Here is a 14,834-nt window from a genome sequence, read left to right on the forward strand (position 1 = left end):
TATATTTTATTACACCAAATTACATATAGTACGTGTAATAATTATATATAGAATTAACTGAGACAGAACCTTTCATAAATATAAGACTTTTAGAATCGATTGTTCTTGATTCGTGGCTTCGTCCTGCTTCCCATGAGCCTTTGCGCATAGCTTAAGTGAATTCACCGTAAACTAACTACACTAAATTAACTATAAACATACAGTTATTAAACGCTGTTTAGATTCCGGATATGTTGTATTTAACATTAATTGCATTTATAGGACAATTTAATGTAGTACGCCATGGTGGCCATTATTACAACTCTGACTGAACAAATATAGTTGATGCGCATATGTACCGGCTTACAACATTAGGGCGGGCATGCCTTAAACTGATGAGTAAGGAAAATAACGACGCGGGGTGACGCCCGTGTCCTCGTAAATTTTGCGAGAAGAATTTTTGAAAGGGGAAAGGTCCGCCCGCTGAAGTGACTTGCCTACTTTGCGAGATGCTTTGCAGGACATGGATCTTCCCTGCTCCCAAACTGTACAATAAAATGTTGCTTACTAACTTAAGAAGTTTCTGATCTAGCAGTCTAATCATATCTGATGTCCTTCTCTTAATTAGTTTTCACCAGAAACATCTCAGGCGCGCACTGTTGAACTACAAAAACGATACTTTTAAATTTTTAAATTACACATAATATGAGGGCACATGTCGAGACAGGGAACAACCACAAACTCGAGCGTTCACACCGTCACTAATTTAACTGAACCCATGCAAAACCACTACCAGCCGCTGCAATTCCCGAACAAACGTTTATCATAATAGATTGATATTACTTCATACATCAGCTAGAAATGTCATACCTCAGTTTGACAACAGGTCAAATCAAAATAAAAACGAGCCTGGCTCTGTAACAATGAAGTCATAAACTTCACCAGCAGAGGGGAGCATTGGGTAAATAGGCCTCGCTGTTAATGGACTTCAAAACGCACGAAGTCGACAAACTCCAGCTCCCATGATGCAACTGGGCATGCCCAGATCCAACCACAGCGGGGTGAAACGGTCCCCCTCCAGGCTCCTGCAGCTCATCACTGCTGTGCTGCAGATCCGCTCCAAGAGAAATGGCAGCAGCCTTGTCCCGTGCCCTCAAACTACCCGGTAAGATGCAAGTGAGGTCTGCGATAAACACGAGTTAATGACGTTTAGGACTGTATATGATAAACATCATTGAGGAGAACACCAGGGAATCTGTCGCATCTGAAATGCATTGAAATCGGTAATTTTGATGTGTCACTTAATTGCAATTTGTAGCCTGTGGTGAAGGTTTCAGCACGTTTTTGAAAAACTATGTCATATATCGTATTAACGTGGGGTACGCACGTATTTATTAAAGTGCTCGCCAATTTTCTTTTGCAAACATCTCTGCTACCTGCTAGCGGTCAGCTAACTAAGGTTAACACCCAGACCACATTTTCACATTGATCTGAGAGAGCATATTAACCTTCTCGTTACCTCCAAGTTTTCTGACATTTTTTTAAATATGTGAATTGTCCCTCAATATATGTATTCTATGGTTTATTTTATGGGGTATATGCCACGGAGGAGGCGGGACTTCCGACTTCCGGGTTTCCACACATCAGAGTTGTTTCCGCTTCCGGTTTGCGACGTGTGGGCCTGTCCCAGTACTTGCGCTTCCGCCTTTGTGCCCCTCGGTTGCGCGTTCGTGTCTATGGGTGCGAGTGTGTAGTGTGTCTATCTCAGTTGTCCGAAGCATTTCAGAGAGCTGAGACGCCCTGCACGCTCCCACCCATCAGCGGGAGCGCGCAGTTGGGGGGCGCAGGGGTGGGGTGCGAGTGTTGGAACGCTAGCCGGAAACAGCGCTGATGTGTGGAACCCGGAAGTTGGAGGCATCTACCCCATAGTGCACTTTGCAGGAGCTGTGGACACGTGGTCTCTAGTCTCAGTTAATTAATATATTTTATTCCACCTGTCTGTATCATGATATCTACAATTTGACATAATGGTGCTGGGGTGATGAAAACCCCAAATTCAAGCTTCTATTGCAACACATGAGCAGTGTATGTGTGTTTGCAGGGAAAAAGGGGTCAGAGCTGGGGGAGTACGACCCACTCACCCAAGCAGACAGCGAGGACGAGAGCGAAGAGGATGACCTTGTACTCAACTACCCCCGCAACGGTCTGGGCCGGGACACCTTCCACGGCAGCGGCGGCTCCACTAAGCTGAGGGGAGGTCGATCGGGACGACTTGTGGCGGCCGGAGATTCGGCGCAAGAGGATGACGACGACTGGCGAGAGCGACTCCCCAGCAAATCCCAGCAGGGTAGAGATGAGGTGAAAGGCGGGCAGTACTGGAGCCCGTCGAGGGAGGACAGGGAGCAGCTGGGGGGATCGGGACTGAGGATTCACGGCACTGATGAGGAACAGAAGAGGCTGAGGAGGAAGAATGCTGCGCGGGCATCGTTTTTTTTGGTGCCTCTGGTCTGCGCCATGCTTCTCGTGCTTCTTTGCGCTTTCCTGATTCCCTGTCAGAAGGGAGCCCTGACAAAGAGGCCGCAGTGGGAGAGAGCAGTCGGGGATGCTGGAGGTAAAAACGTGAGGTTTTTGGAGCTTAACATTTGACATTAGAGCCGTGTTGCAAAATTGCCACCCGTAAAGACTTTTTTCTGTCGCTGACTGCAGTTCACCGCCGTTTTGAGATGTTTCAAAACATGAATATTATTAGTCCATAGGGATCTTCTAATTCACACCAAATACATACAGTTAACTGACTATGCAATTGCAATACTGATATTTTTTCCCGTCTCTCCATCTAGGTGTGACTCCACCTGCGCTTGCATTATGGGATGTTGACGGTGATTTAGTCGATGATGTGCTGCTCAGCGTCACCGAGTGGACCAACGACACGCGTTCCGCACAAGGAAACAAAAGTAGAGTGAATCCTGATACGTTTTGACCTCCTAACTCTTTGACGGCAAAAACATTTAATAACGATTAGTAAAATCACAATGCATGCCGCCATAAACGTTAAATGACGTCAACTATGTTTTTTGTTTTTTTTGTTTTTAATCCATCAGAAGTGCAGCGCTATCTGGTCAATGGGTTGTGGAATCAAAAACACCCACTAAGTATAGCCAGCAGATGGCAGCATTTTATCTCTTTTTAATGGGCTGCCACTGTAATTACAATGAAACATGAAGGAATCTGATGATATCTGATGAAATAGAACATGAATTATCAAACCCTTTGTCACATTAAAGCTAATTCACAGAGCGTCACTAAACATAAAATATTAGTCTCAAAGTCACTGTTGTGGAGAAAATTTATCTTTTCACAAAAAACCTTGTTTTCTCCTTATCTTTTCAATTTTTGCTCAATGTCACTCAAATTACCTATTTTCAAATGGTGATTACCAAAGAATGGAATAGGTAGATAGGTAGCTAAACATTGTTTTTTTTTTCTAATGAAAGAATGGAATGCGATCTTTCATTTGATACCCACATTGTATATGTAGTAAAAGCACACAATATTCTGTTTGCCTTCAAAGATGAGTTAAAATGTTCGAAATCGGCTGGTACTGTGAGGGTTGTTTTTCTTTTTATAATGTGTGGCCGTGAAAGAGTTAATATGCACACGTCCTGTCTGCTCTAATGACCCGTATCGTCGACGTGTTACCAGTTTACAGCGCCGTGGTCCTGTCTGGCGCTAGTGGGCAGCTGCTGTGGAGGAAAGTCATGTGGGAGTCCGTCATGTACATCCAGTGTGGCCTGCAGCTCAACACGAAGCCATTGCCTGTATGTCTCCTCATCGGGAAGTCGATTATCATGGCTGTGAATGGAACCACAGGTGAGAAAACCACAATCTTGTTTTCATACCCACTTCATGGTAGGACATGGAAGCACTGGAACAGATATAGCGAGCTCAAATCGGTGACCTTTGAGCTGGCACATGACCAAAATTCCCAGACACTTTATTGTCGTCGTAGCGCCCCAAAACCAAGTTTCTGAAAAAGCACTTTGTGAACGAGTTTTTCTTTTACTTGACAGGGAAGAACTTATGGTCCGCGTTGCTGAGGAACATTGAATCGCAGGCGGTGTTACTCCCAGATCTCCAGGGAGATTCCGTCCCAGATCTGCTGATAGCCACCCTGCCTGCCGACGAGGTGCAACCATTTTACACTTGACTACCTTTCCACACAAACACAGTCAGTACTGACTACATATGTCTGTGTTCATTTCCAGAGTCTTGATCTCTCCCTGACTTTAATTTCTGGCTTGACTGGAGCGACACTCGGACAGTCTGTGTCGTTCAACCTCACTGGCCAAGGGAAACTGATTGGTCCTCTTCTGCATGAGACGCAACAGGGGGCACCTTATATCCTGTTTGGCCTAGGTCAGGGATCCGCAACCTGTGGGTCTTTAGTCCCTCGTCCCTCTCAGGATCTCTTTAAAAAAAAAGAAAAAGAAAAAAGAATTTAAGATTTTTTTTTAACATATTTTATTTTTTTTAGATATTTTTTGAATAAATTAACGATTTAGAATAAAATAATGAATAATTAAGTAAATATTCAAAAAAATTTCAGTCCAAATTTGTAAGTTGTCTGGAAAAGAGAGATGAAAGGGTAGATGAAAGTTTTTAAAAAATAACTGACCATAAAATGCTCAAAAGAGAAGAAAAGCGGAAAATTACCATATAATGTATACAAAATTGCAAAAACAGAACATTTATTTTAAATGAGAGAAAATGTTCAAAAAGCAAACATAAAATATCAAAAACAAAAGAAAGGCAGAAAATGACCATGTAATGTATACAAAATTACCAAAAAGTCAGAACATTCTTAAAAAAGAAGAAAACGTTCAAAAAGTAACTATAAAATGTCCAAAAACAAAAGAAGAAATCCCCCAAATTACCATAAAATGTCCACAAAATTGCCAAAATGAGAGAAAATTGATAGCAAAAATAAAAGAATTAGTCATAAAATGTCAAAAAAAAAAAAAAGGGAGAGGCAGAAAATTATCATACAGGACTGTCTCAGAAAATTACAATATTGCAAATCAACAGAAATATTGCAAGCCTTTTATTATTTTTAATATTGCTGATTATGGCTTACAGCTTAAGAAAACGCAAATATCCAATCTCAAAATATTAGAATATTTCCTCAGACCAAGTAAAAAAAAAAAAAAAAAGCCATAATCAGCAATATTAAATCAATAAAAGGCTTGCAATATTTCAGTTGATTTGTAATGAAATCAGAATGTATGGCATTTTTGCTTATTTAATTGCATTACAGAAAATAAAGGACTTTATCACAATATTCTAATTTTCTGAGACAGTCCTGTATGTCCATAAAATGGCCAAAAATGTCAGAAATTTGACAGAAAGGCAGAAAAGCCTATATATATATATATATATATATATATATATATATATATATATATATATATATATATAAAGTCATTAATTTAAAAAAGATAGATTAAAATGTAGAAGAAAATGAATTTTGTGTATTGGATGTTGCATATTTTCTGCTATGGTGCAGCTCTAATTAGCTCTGGGCCCGCAGTTCAGCTGCTGGTAGATTTTTTGTTGTTGTTGTTATTTATTTGGCCTAAAATGGCTCTTTTTAGGTTGCTGAGCCGTAGCCTATGTAAACAAAAAAAATAGAATTCCATGCCCATATAATTATGCAGAAATATTTCATGTCAGCAATGTTTGTTTTCCCAGGTAATGTTGTGGCCATCTCACTGCGGGACCTCTACTTCCGTGCACAGAGCAGGTTGCCAGTGACTCCCGCACTAAGACGGAAGGATTCTGGGTGGGAGGGACTGAAGAAAACAAATTCCTCCTCCTTCATACACATCTTTAGGTTTGCTTTTGCAACAACACAACAATGCAAAGAGCCTCAATATGTTGAAAAAACACATTTCAGTAGAAATGTAATCAGTTCCAAGGTGAGCACAATGAACAGCCAAAGCAATTCAAATCTCCTTGCGTTTTTTTTTTGTTTTTTTGTTTTGTTTTAGAGGATCCGAGCGTGTGGAGTTCTTGCTGCCGCTGATGGCCGGTTCGAGCACCTACCACGACAACCTGGACACAGTCTCCAACCGGAATTCCAGCAAGAGCGACTTGGTGTTGGTGTACGGCTTCAGCAAGATCTCTGTGCTCAGACAAAGGGACGTACGCAAACAGTGGACCTTCAATTCCGCGCCCATACACAGGTTTCGGTACAATGTTGCGACAGAATGCATTTATAGTGATGTGTCTGTTAAATATGTACTTGTGTGTCACAGTCAACCGACTCCAGGACACTTCAATGGTGACGGAATCCTCGATCTTTTCTTTCAGCACTCGGCAAATGGCATTATGAAGGTAACGCAAGGTTTTTCTGTGCACTCATGGTTCAACTTCCCTTTTTAAGCAATTCTATCATAATCATGCACCTTTTTGGTTTGTTTACCTAATATAATTATTGACGTAGGCACAGGTGATTGATGGGGTAAATGGCCGTCCTCTCTGGGAAGCACAGTTTGTGTGCCCACGTCTTGTTTTGGAAACGGCAGCAGTCTCCACTTCCACCGGCCAATCGGCTTTTGTCTTCTGGGCCAGCGAGCCAATCACTGCACAGAAGAATATCACCAAGGCAACTGTGAGTGCTAAGAGAACAACCAAATAGAAGAGACTTGTTCCACTAGTTCATTACTCAACTTCTACAAACACAACACCAATATGAATAATAATAATAATAATAATAATAACAATAATAATAATAATGTTAGTATTCAAATGCTCCATTCTAACGCATTTAACAGTGTTTTTTATTATTTAATTTAACAATATACTCTTTGTTGTGGTTATTAGTAGTGCATCAAAGTGCGAGCCGTTTCTAATTTTACCCATTTAAGCTGCACTGGAATATAAATAAATACCTTCAAGTATGATGCAGCGCAATTCGACGTCACTTCAAATACTTCTATGAGTGTGTTGATCAAAACTGAGAATGATTATCTGAAAGAACATTAAAAGAGATATTTGAATAAAATTCATTCTGATGCAACTCTGCACACAGGTGGGCCCCGGTGTTGCGGCGGCAGAACCAGTCATCAGAAAGCTTTTCCTGTTGCATCCTGCGTTTCCCACAGTCCTCATGCAGCTGGCCACCACCACAGATACTGCAGTAGCTGCTGCAGGTACAAGTCACACTAGTCGACTATACCCTAGTCCAGGGCTGGGCAAACTCGGTCCTCGAGGGCCGGAGTCCTGCAGGTTTTGGATGTTTCCCTTCTTCAACACAGCTGATATATGATCAGCTCATCAGCAAGCTCTGCATATAAGCCTGATAACGATCATGTTGATTGGAATCAGCTTGTGTTAGAAGAGGGAAACTTCCAAAACCTGCAGGACTTCGGCCCTCGAGGCCCGCCCCTTGCCCTAACCCTTCAACCTCATATGGAGAAGCATCATTATCGTGAACCCCTGCATATTCACAGTTCGGCATTTGCAAATGTACCTATTTTCTGAGGGTTTTTTTTTCTTTCTGTCCACTTCAAGTATGTTGAACAGAATGGGAAGCTTTTTTATTCAGGCAATAACTCATTCACTCCCATTGACGGATATAGACGTCAAATATCTATTTTAGCTGGGCAGCGAATGAGTTAAAAATAAATAAATAAATAAATAAATAAATAAAACATAAATCTTAAAAAAACATAATGTCCTTTTTTTAAGAATTTTGAAAATTACTAATCCAAAATAAAAACATGTTATGGGGATAAAGTTATACTTTAAATTAACTTGTTAATATACACAGAGTCCTCAAGTTAAGGTGCACTCGACTTAAAGCGTTTCGACTTTACAACGGTTATGCCCGGTCCGCCATTTTGGCCTCGCCCACTGCAGTGTTTTCCCCTCGTCTGCTATTTAGCCCTTAGCTAGTGCTAGCGCTTGTGCACTTGTGAGAGTATCTTTGGCTTTTTCACCCTCTTTTTTTTTTTTCCCCACATCAGCCCCCCCCCCCCCCCCCCCCCCACACACACACACACACTTCTTTTCCATTCTTATTCTTTTCATCCATCCGTCCATCCATCCATCCATCCATCTTCTTCCGCTTATCCGAGGTCGGGTCGCGGGGGCAGCAGCTTTAGGAGGGAAACCCAGACTTCCCTCTCCCCAGCCACTTCAACCAGCTCTACCGGCGGGATTCCAAGGCGTTCCCAGGCCAGCCGAGAGACATAGTCTCTCCAGCGTGTCCTGGGTCGTCCCCGGGGCCTCCCACCGGTGGGACATGCCCAGAACACCTCCCCAGGGAGGCGTCCAGGAGGCATCCGAACCAGATGCCCGAGCCACCTCAGCTGGCTCCTCTCAATGCGGAGGAGCAGCGGCTCGACTGAGTCCACCCCGGATGACCGAGCTTCTCACCCTATCTCTAAGGGAGAGCCCAGACACCCTGCGGAGGAAACTCATTTCGGCCGCTTGTATCCGGGATCTCGTTCTTTCGGTCACGACCCGCAGCTCGTGACCATAGGTGAGGGTTGAAACGTAGATCGACCGGTAAATCGAGAGCTTCACCTTTTGGCTCAGCTCTTTCTTCACCACGACGGACCGATACAGAGTCCGCATTACTGCAGACACTGCACCGATCCGCCTGTCAATCTCTCGCTCCATCCTACCCTCACTCGTGAATAAGACCCCAAGATACTTGAACTACTCCACTTGGGGCAGGATCTCATCCCCGACCCAGAGAGGACACGCCACCCTTTTCCGACTGAGGACCATGGTCTCTGATTTGGAGGTGCTGATCTTCATCCCAACCGCTTCACACTCGGCTGCGAACCGCTCCAGTGAGAGTTGGAGATCACGGCTTGATGAAGCCAACAGCACCACATCATCTGCAAAGAGCAGAGATGCAATGCTGAGGCCACCAAACCGGACCCCCTCAATGCCTCGGCTGCGCCTATAAATTCTGTCCATAAAAGTTATGAACAGAATCGGCGACAAAGGGCAACCTTGGCGGAGTCCAACCCTCACTGGAAACGAATCCGACTTACTGCCGGCAATACGGACCAAACTCTGACAACGGTCATACAGGGACCGAACAACCCGTATCAGGGGGCCCGGTACCCCGTACTCCCGAAGCACCACCCACAGGACTCCCCGAGGGACACGGTCGAACGCCTTCTCCAAATCCACAAAACACATGTGGACTGGTTGGGCGAACTCCCACGCACCCTCAAGGACTCCCACGCACCCTCTTATTCTTTTCCAGCATCTTATTTATTTTAAGTTTAATGTATTTTAGATTTTTCTTCATGGAAATTATTTTGATATAAATATTGACTTTAATGGAGAAATTCAACTTAATTTGAAATTCGGATTACCTCGCTAGCGGGAGCGGAACTCCGTCGTAACTCGAGGACTCCCTGTATTACTTTCTTCTATTTATGTCTTTTTTTTTCTTGAAAAATATAACTTCATTCTCATAACAGTACAACTTGTTTTTTTTTGTGTTGTTTTTTAAGTTTTAGAACTGATTCTATTGCAAAGGTCTCAAATAAACAGTGTCAATAAACAGCTTCAGAAATTAGGTGAGTTTTGATTGGTTGATACCCGAGCAACTGTGATGTCATCATCAGTCGACAGCAAGCGACAAAATGAGATAGATAATAATGGGTGGATTTTGCTGCTTATACGTATTATTAAAGAATTTTTAGCGGTTGAGTTCCCTTTTAAAATAAATTGAACAATAGTTGAACAAATATTTCTCTACTGGCTTCTGACTTCAGGCCTAGTTATCTATCAATTAGTTGCATATACAATATGTAGTGATATGAGATGATCTACATTTACTGTAAATGGGTTCACAGTCATAATGGCCCTCTGAGGAAAAACATAATTACAGTGTGGCCTGCAACAAAAATGAGTTTTGACAGTCCTGCTATTGAGTAACAGTATGTATTGTCAGTTATATGTTCTCCTGCATCCTTTCTGCCAGTGAGTTACGAGGAGCGCCAGAAAGATGCATCCTACATCACCGTATCCTCACGGCCGACACCCGGCTCAGAGCCCGCTGCCCGGATAGTGAAGAGCATTCGGCTTCGTGCAGCGATCGCTAAAGGACAAACGGTCACATTAGGCGAGGGCAACAAAACTGGGACAGCTCTTAAACCTGGCAAGTTTGAGCTTGACAAGTTCTACAGCCACCTGTTCTTCAAACATCAGGTGAGAGGTCCTTTATAGTCAGTATTTTAAATTGATGTTGATTGTATACAGCATGACAACACAATTCATTGACTTTTTTTTTTTTTTAGTAACTTGCTGCTTTTCAACCATGCTGTGACAAGAAGTGGGAAAACTGGATAACACTGCACTAAGGAGGGATTCATTTGAAGCTGTTTACATCTTGTTAGTGTAATTAATTAGTACTTCATTTCTGTCAATTAAATGTGAAGTGTTTTTTGTTTTTTTAGTCATTTATGTTTACTCACTCATATTTATTTAAATGGAATTTTAAGAATGTTTTGAATGATTTATTGAATGCTTAAAATTGTTTTTGACTTGATTACTGCACATTGTTTTAATGAAAGGAAGTGTAAATGTAATACTTCATTATAAACCTTCCATGGCCAGTGTTGCATATTCTCAGATCACAATGAATCAGTAATAGACTCCCTTCAAATGATCATGTGGTAATGTTGCTATGTGTGCAAATATTGATTGCTGTACAGTATTTATTGGTTGATGTATTGTTTGTTATACTGTGTTTGTATTATATTTTTGTTTCTCTCTTGGCTGCTCACGAGTATAATATTTTATTGTAAGCTGCAATTTCCTGTATTACAAATATGAAAATGATCATTTTTTGTTATTTTGTTTTCAACACATTCCACTGTGTGATTAATAAAGATTTTCAACTGGAACATTTCCTTAATAATCTACATTTAGGATTTATTACTTTCGTCTTCCCTGTATTTATTTATTTATTTTGCTATCAAATAGCATTTCAGTCTGTACACTTTTTTTTTTTTAGCATGCGTACTTCTGTCCCAGCGGATTGATCGTGGACTGTACTTGATTTATTATTCAATCGATTATACGCCAACCTTTGCTGTGCCGATATATTAGCGCTGGGTGGCGCTGTTCCTTGACCGCATCTTCAACGTGGTTCCGCATTGTTGCCGTGCCGCATCCAAACACTGCTTATCATGGCGTCGGCCTTGAGTCGACATGGCTGGGTTTCGGCCGTCAGAAACGTCTTCGCCTCGCCGACAAAGACGGTGACAGCGTGTCGGACGGCAGTGTGCTCCTCTTCCGGAGCCATTCTACCCAAACCCAAAAAGGTGAGTGTTCATACGAGGTGGGTTAGAGCACGCCACAGCTGATTCTCGGGAATGACACAATCACGGATGAACCTTTTTTTTCCCCTCCTCTCCATTTTCACCTGTATTGACATTAACTAATCGAGTTGTTTCTATGGTGGGATGTGGGAAACCGGGGAGCAGACCCCCTTCGGTCTTTGGCGGATTGCGGCGGTAGTGGTGCCCTTCTTGTATGTGGGGACTCGGATCAGCAAGAACTTCGCTGAGCTCCTGGAGGAACACGACATCTTTGTCCCCGAGGACGATGACGACGATGATTGAGCGTCAAGAATAATCTCATCGGCAGCAGGTAGATGCTGCGTTCAACGATATCCCGTAAATATAAAGACTAAACTGTTTCCCAACCTTTCATGAGCTCCACGTACACCACACACCAAAAGTTTGGGTTATTTGTCTTTTAGTTGAAATTTCAGGATGAAACTAAAACGTTTTTGTCCAATAGTTAAACGTTTCAGCACTTTTTGGACATCTTATTTTCTTTAATGGACCACTCCATTTCCTGGTTCAATATGAAATATTTTTAAAACTTTACTCGTTTTGTTTAATTCAAACAAATGATTGTTCAATAGTGCCTCGTCATTGTGAGGCTTCAAACAGTATGTTTAAAGGTTGTAACATATGGAAAACTTGCAATTTGGGCTCCCTGTTAAAGAGAAGGGAAACTTGGTCAAAAGGTAAACTATTAAAGCAAACAGTTGGATCTGTCAAGGTGAAATTTTAGAGGCCAAAGTTTACCTGTTAAGGTTATACTGTACTGCATTTCAGGGTCATCCTGGAATTTCAGCCAAAAGCGCAGTATCCCCAACTTATGCCATCAAACACAGTTAGAAAAAGTATTTACATGAATTCACTGCCATCAGGTAGAAACGTTGAATCTCCAACATCAATTTTCAGGGAATCCCAGCAGCATGTTAACATTGCATTATCAAAGACAGCAATCCAGAGGTGAAACTTATCATATTAATTATTTGGATAATCAATTAATCATTCAGACTGAACTTGTTAAATTTTCAAAATTGCCCAAATCCTCAGAATTTCTGCCTCAAAGCAGTGAATACTGACAGATTTCCATCCCTATAAAAGCAGAGTAATTATCTTTGTGTTGAAGCAAAATAAAACATTTGCAAACATGTTTTTCCTTTGGAAAACAATTATCTTTAACATTGTGTGTGTATTTTCTGCACTGTTAACTTGAAGTAATGTCCTGTTTTTGTATAAATGGGATGGAAATGAAAACATGTTGAAAAAAAAAATCAGATTAATCTGGTGTTTAAATGATAGTTAGTAGCAGCCCAACAGCAATCCATTTTCAACACTTTATACTGGTCAACAATTTGTTAAAATAAACAACATACAGTACCCACATGGGGACTAAGCAATGGTATTGATTTGTGAAATATATTAAATTCAGCAAATTAGGACATGGTAATTTTCTACCCAACGCTAGTGAAGAAATACTGATGATATTGTCTAAATTTACTCACAGATGTACTTTCTCTTTGTGCAATCTGAGCCTATTGATTTGAACGCAGTTATTCTGTTGTAGGAATGGCAACAGGTGGGTACACTTGTAAATTCTATGTTCTGCCACCTAGTGGAAGAGCAATTGTTATGCCTGTCACTACTATACGTTGTTGACATAATTTGTAGTAATTCCGTAATTTTCAGGCCAATTAAGTGCCCTTGCATAATTTACTGTATACACTGTATACACATGATGATGCAACAGCACACTGGTTGAGAAAAACACTTAACTTAATACTGCCTTGTTTCCCACATACCAATTCATTATGTTTTATCCTTTCCCTCACAGATTTCATTTTGACACATCTACACTGGGACAAGTCACTGCTCACCCCGGAGTTCCTTCACCCTTGTCAGGATTTTTTTTTGTTTTTTTTTTTGTTAGTGTTATTGAGCCCAAAAAATCTCCACCTGTATTGTTTTTGTCTTTGCATGCACTATAGTAAAAGGTTTTGATATGTGCTTTTTTTTCCCCTTTCTTAATAGCAGTCATCACTAGAAGTGGGAGTCTTTAAATTTTGTATCATTACACCATTAAATTCTATTATAAAGTGCATATAGTACAACAGTGGGACACAAGGGTGCCCAAGATGTGAAAGCCCAATGACACAAGAGTCAACAAACAGTAGTTTCTCCTCCATCTTAACTCAAGACTAAATTGTCCTTTGCCACGTGTGTCAAGGGTTGGTTGTCTCAATGTATCCTGCAAGTTGGTGGTCGCTAATAACTCTGAGAAGCACATGTAGCACATGGATGAATTTCTAATTTATTTTCCACTTAAAATAGGATAACGGCCCCCTTTCATACAGATTCCGAAAAAGCTTATTTGATGGTGAGTAAGACACACAAACACAAGCGTGTGAATGTCACGTGTATATTTACAGTGAAAGGGGACGTCTGACAGTCGACAAGCAAAAAAAAAAAAAAAAAAAAGGCTTAAAGTTAGGAGTTCAGGGTTCATGACCCCGGTAAAATTTGGACAGGAAATCGATAGCGCGTGGTTCCTCAGACTCATGGAAATAACGCATAATGTGTGTCTTCTGTTTCCATACGTGGATGGTCTCCTGGAGTTCCATTTTCCCCTGCAATTGACATTAAATGCAGAAAGGAAACAGCTACATCAGCTCCCAAATGTGCGGGTCTTTCCGATATGATCAAAAATAAACTCGCGTTACCTTAATGACCAACATGTCTACCATACGTGGGTCGGTGACATGTTTGTTTTTGTCGAACATCTCCCTCACTTTGTCTCGGCCCTGTTGTGTTGTGATGTCCAGCTGAAACAACGCCACTGGGGAAACACAAATGACAAACTGTGCTGACACAAAAACATTCATTTCATTATAATTTGAGCACATTTTATTAAGACAACAACCCGACTTAGACGTAACGTGTTGATACACAGTGTAGTAGACTAACTTATCATAGGCAGATAAACAACATGATTAAATATATGTAACATGTTTTACGCAAATTCTGTTGTCATGACAGCTCTAGTGGCGAACTGCTAGCTTGGTAGACAAACACGACCTTGACAACCCAAAGCCTTTAAAACGGACAGTGTAGTGCCGACAAACCTGTGTTGGGGATTTCTCGGTACCAGGCTCGGTATAGCTCCCGGACTCTGCGTTTCGCTTCGTCCAAATCCCTGCTAAAAATGGGCTTCACAACTTTGGCCGCACCGGCCGCAGTTCGGGTCGCAGCAGTAGACGCCATGACTGCTATTACCGTAGTCCCGTTTCCGTTGTTATTCGGCCGTGTTGTACTAAACAAGAGTTGCGCCATCTAGAGGATAGGCGATGCCATTACCGCCAACAGATTACACTGTGACTTGACTATGAACTGTCGTACTCTTTTTAGCCCCCCCCCCCCCCCAATTCCACTAGTAATGCCACTTTAGCCTTATAGTACACAATTAAACTTAATAGTAATTAC

At 41.6% G+C, this 14,834-nt stretch overlaps 3 protein-coding genes and 1 non-coding gene across 5 annotated transcripts; 3 read left to right on the forward strand and 1 right to left on the reverse strand.

The window, feature by feature from the left end:
• The first annotated feature begins 361 nt into the window (after positions 1-361).
• LOC144008093 (U12 minor spliceosomal RNA) lies at positions 362-515 on the forward strand. Its single transcript, XR_013280610.1, has one exon. It is a non-coding gene; the product is annotated as a U12 minor spliceosomal RNA (small nuclear RNA).
• Positions 516-866: 351 nt separating this feature from the next.
• fam234b (family with sequence similarity 234 member B) lies at positions 867-10,916 on the forward strand. 2 transcript variants are annotated; one of them, XM_077501477.1, is made up of 13 exons: positions 867-1,144; positions 2,081-2,590; positions 2,820-2,933; positions 3,682-3,849; positions 4,050-4,165; positions 4,245-4,395; positions 5,728-5,869; positions 6,027-6,227; positions 6,294-6,372; positions 6,482-6,649; positions 7,070-7,190; positions 9,992-10,218; positions 10,308-10,916. In XM_077501477.1, exons 1-13 carry the CDS (start codon positions 1,108-1,110, stop codon positions 10,308-10,310), a joined length of 2,037 nt encoding a protein of 678 aa, XP_077357603.1. In that variant the 5' UTR covers positions 867-1,107; the 3' UTR covers positions 10,311-10,916. The 2 variants fall into 2 exon arrangements, with proteins under 2 accessions (XP_077357603.1, XP_077357611.1); XM_077501485.1 differs by having other exon boundaries at positions 895-1,144; positions 6,027-6,221.
• Positions 10,917-11,138: 222 nt separating this feature from the next.
• On the forward strand, positions 11,139-13,362 carry smdt1a (single-pass membrane protein with aspartate-rich tail 1a). The gene is made up of 3 exons (XM_077501559.1): positions 11,139-11,336; positions 11,499-11,664; positions 13,189-13,362. Exons 1-2 carry the CDS (start codon positions 11,202-11,204, stop codon positions 11,634-11,636), a joined length of 273 nt encoding a protein of 90 aa, XP_077357685.1. The 5' UTR covers positions 11,139-11,201; the 3' UTR covers positions 11,637-11,664; positions 13,189-13,362.
• A 280-nt stretch (positions 13,363-13,642) lies between these two features.
• ndufa6 (NADH:ubiquinone oxidoreductase subunit A6) lies at positions 13,643-14,660 on the reverse strand. Its single transcript, XM_077501547.1, has 3 exons — positions 14,477-14,660; positions 14,075-14,190; positions 13,643-13,981 (listed from the first exon to the last, which is right to left on the reverse strand). Exons 1-3 carry the CDS (start codon positions 14,613-14,615, stop codon positions 13,850-13,852), a joined length of 387 nt encoding a protein of 128 aa, XP_077357673.1. The 5' UTR covers positions 14,616-14,660; the 3' UTR covers positions 13,643-13,849.
• Between the last annotated feature and the right edge of the window lie 174 nt (positions 14,661-14,834).

Source organism: Festucalex cinctus, chromosome 1, assembly GCF_051991245.1.
Source record: "Festucalex cinctus isolate MCC-2025b chromosome 1, RoL_Fcin_1.0, whole genome shotgun sequence".
Taxonomy (NCBI): Eukaryota; Metazoa; Chordata; class Actinopteri; order Syngnathiformes; family Syngnathidae; genus Festucalex; species Festucalex cinctus.

Excerpts from the sequence above, each read along its gene's own strand:
- fam234b (XM_077501477.1), top strand. The coding sequence starts at position 1,108 with ATGGCAGCAGCCTTGTCCCGTGCCCTCAAACTACCCG. Across the intron at positions 4,396-5,727 it reads TTATATCCTGTTTGGCCTAG|GTAATGTTGTGGCCATCTCA; the intron begins GTCAGGGATCCG and ends TTGTTTTCCCAG. Across the intron at positions 6,228-6,293 it reads GCGCCCATACACAGGTTTCG|TCAACCGACTCCAGGACACT; the intron begins GTACAATGTTGC and ends TGTGTGTCACAG.
- smdt1a (XM_077501559.1), top strand. The coding sequence starts at position 11,202 with ATGGCGTCGGCCTTGAGTCGACATGGCTGGGTTTCGGCCGTCAGAAAC. Across the intron at positions 11,337-11,498 it reads TTCTACCCAAACCCAAAAAG|ACCCCCTTCGGTCTTTGGCG; the intron begins GTGAGTGTTCAT and ends ACCGGGGAGCAG.
- ndufa6 (XM_077501547.1), bottom strand. The coding sequence starts at position 14,615 with ATGGCGTCTACTGCTGCGACCCGAACTGCGGCCGGTGCGGCCAAAGTT. Across the intron at positions 14,191-14,476 it reads CCGAGAAATCCCCAACACAG|TGGCGTTGTTTCAGCTGGAC; the intron begins GTTTGTCGGCAC and ends GTGTTTCCCCAG. Across the intron at positions 13,982-14,074 it reads TAGACATGTTGGTCATTAAG|GGGAAAATGGAACTCCAGGA; the intron begins GTAACGCGAGTT and ends TGTCAATTGCAG.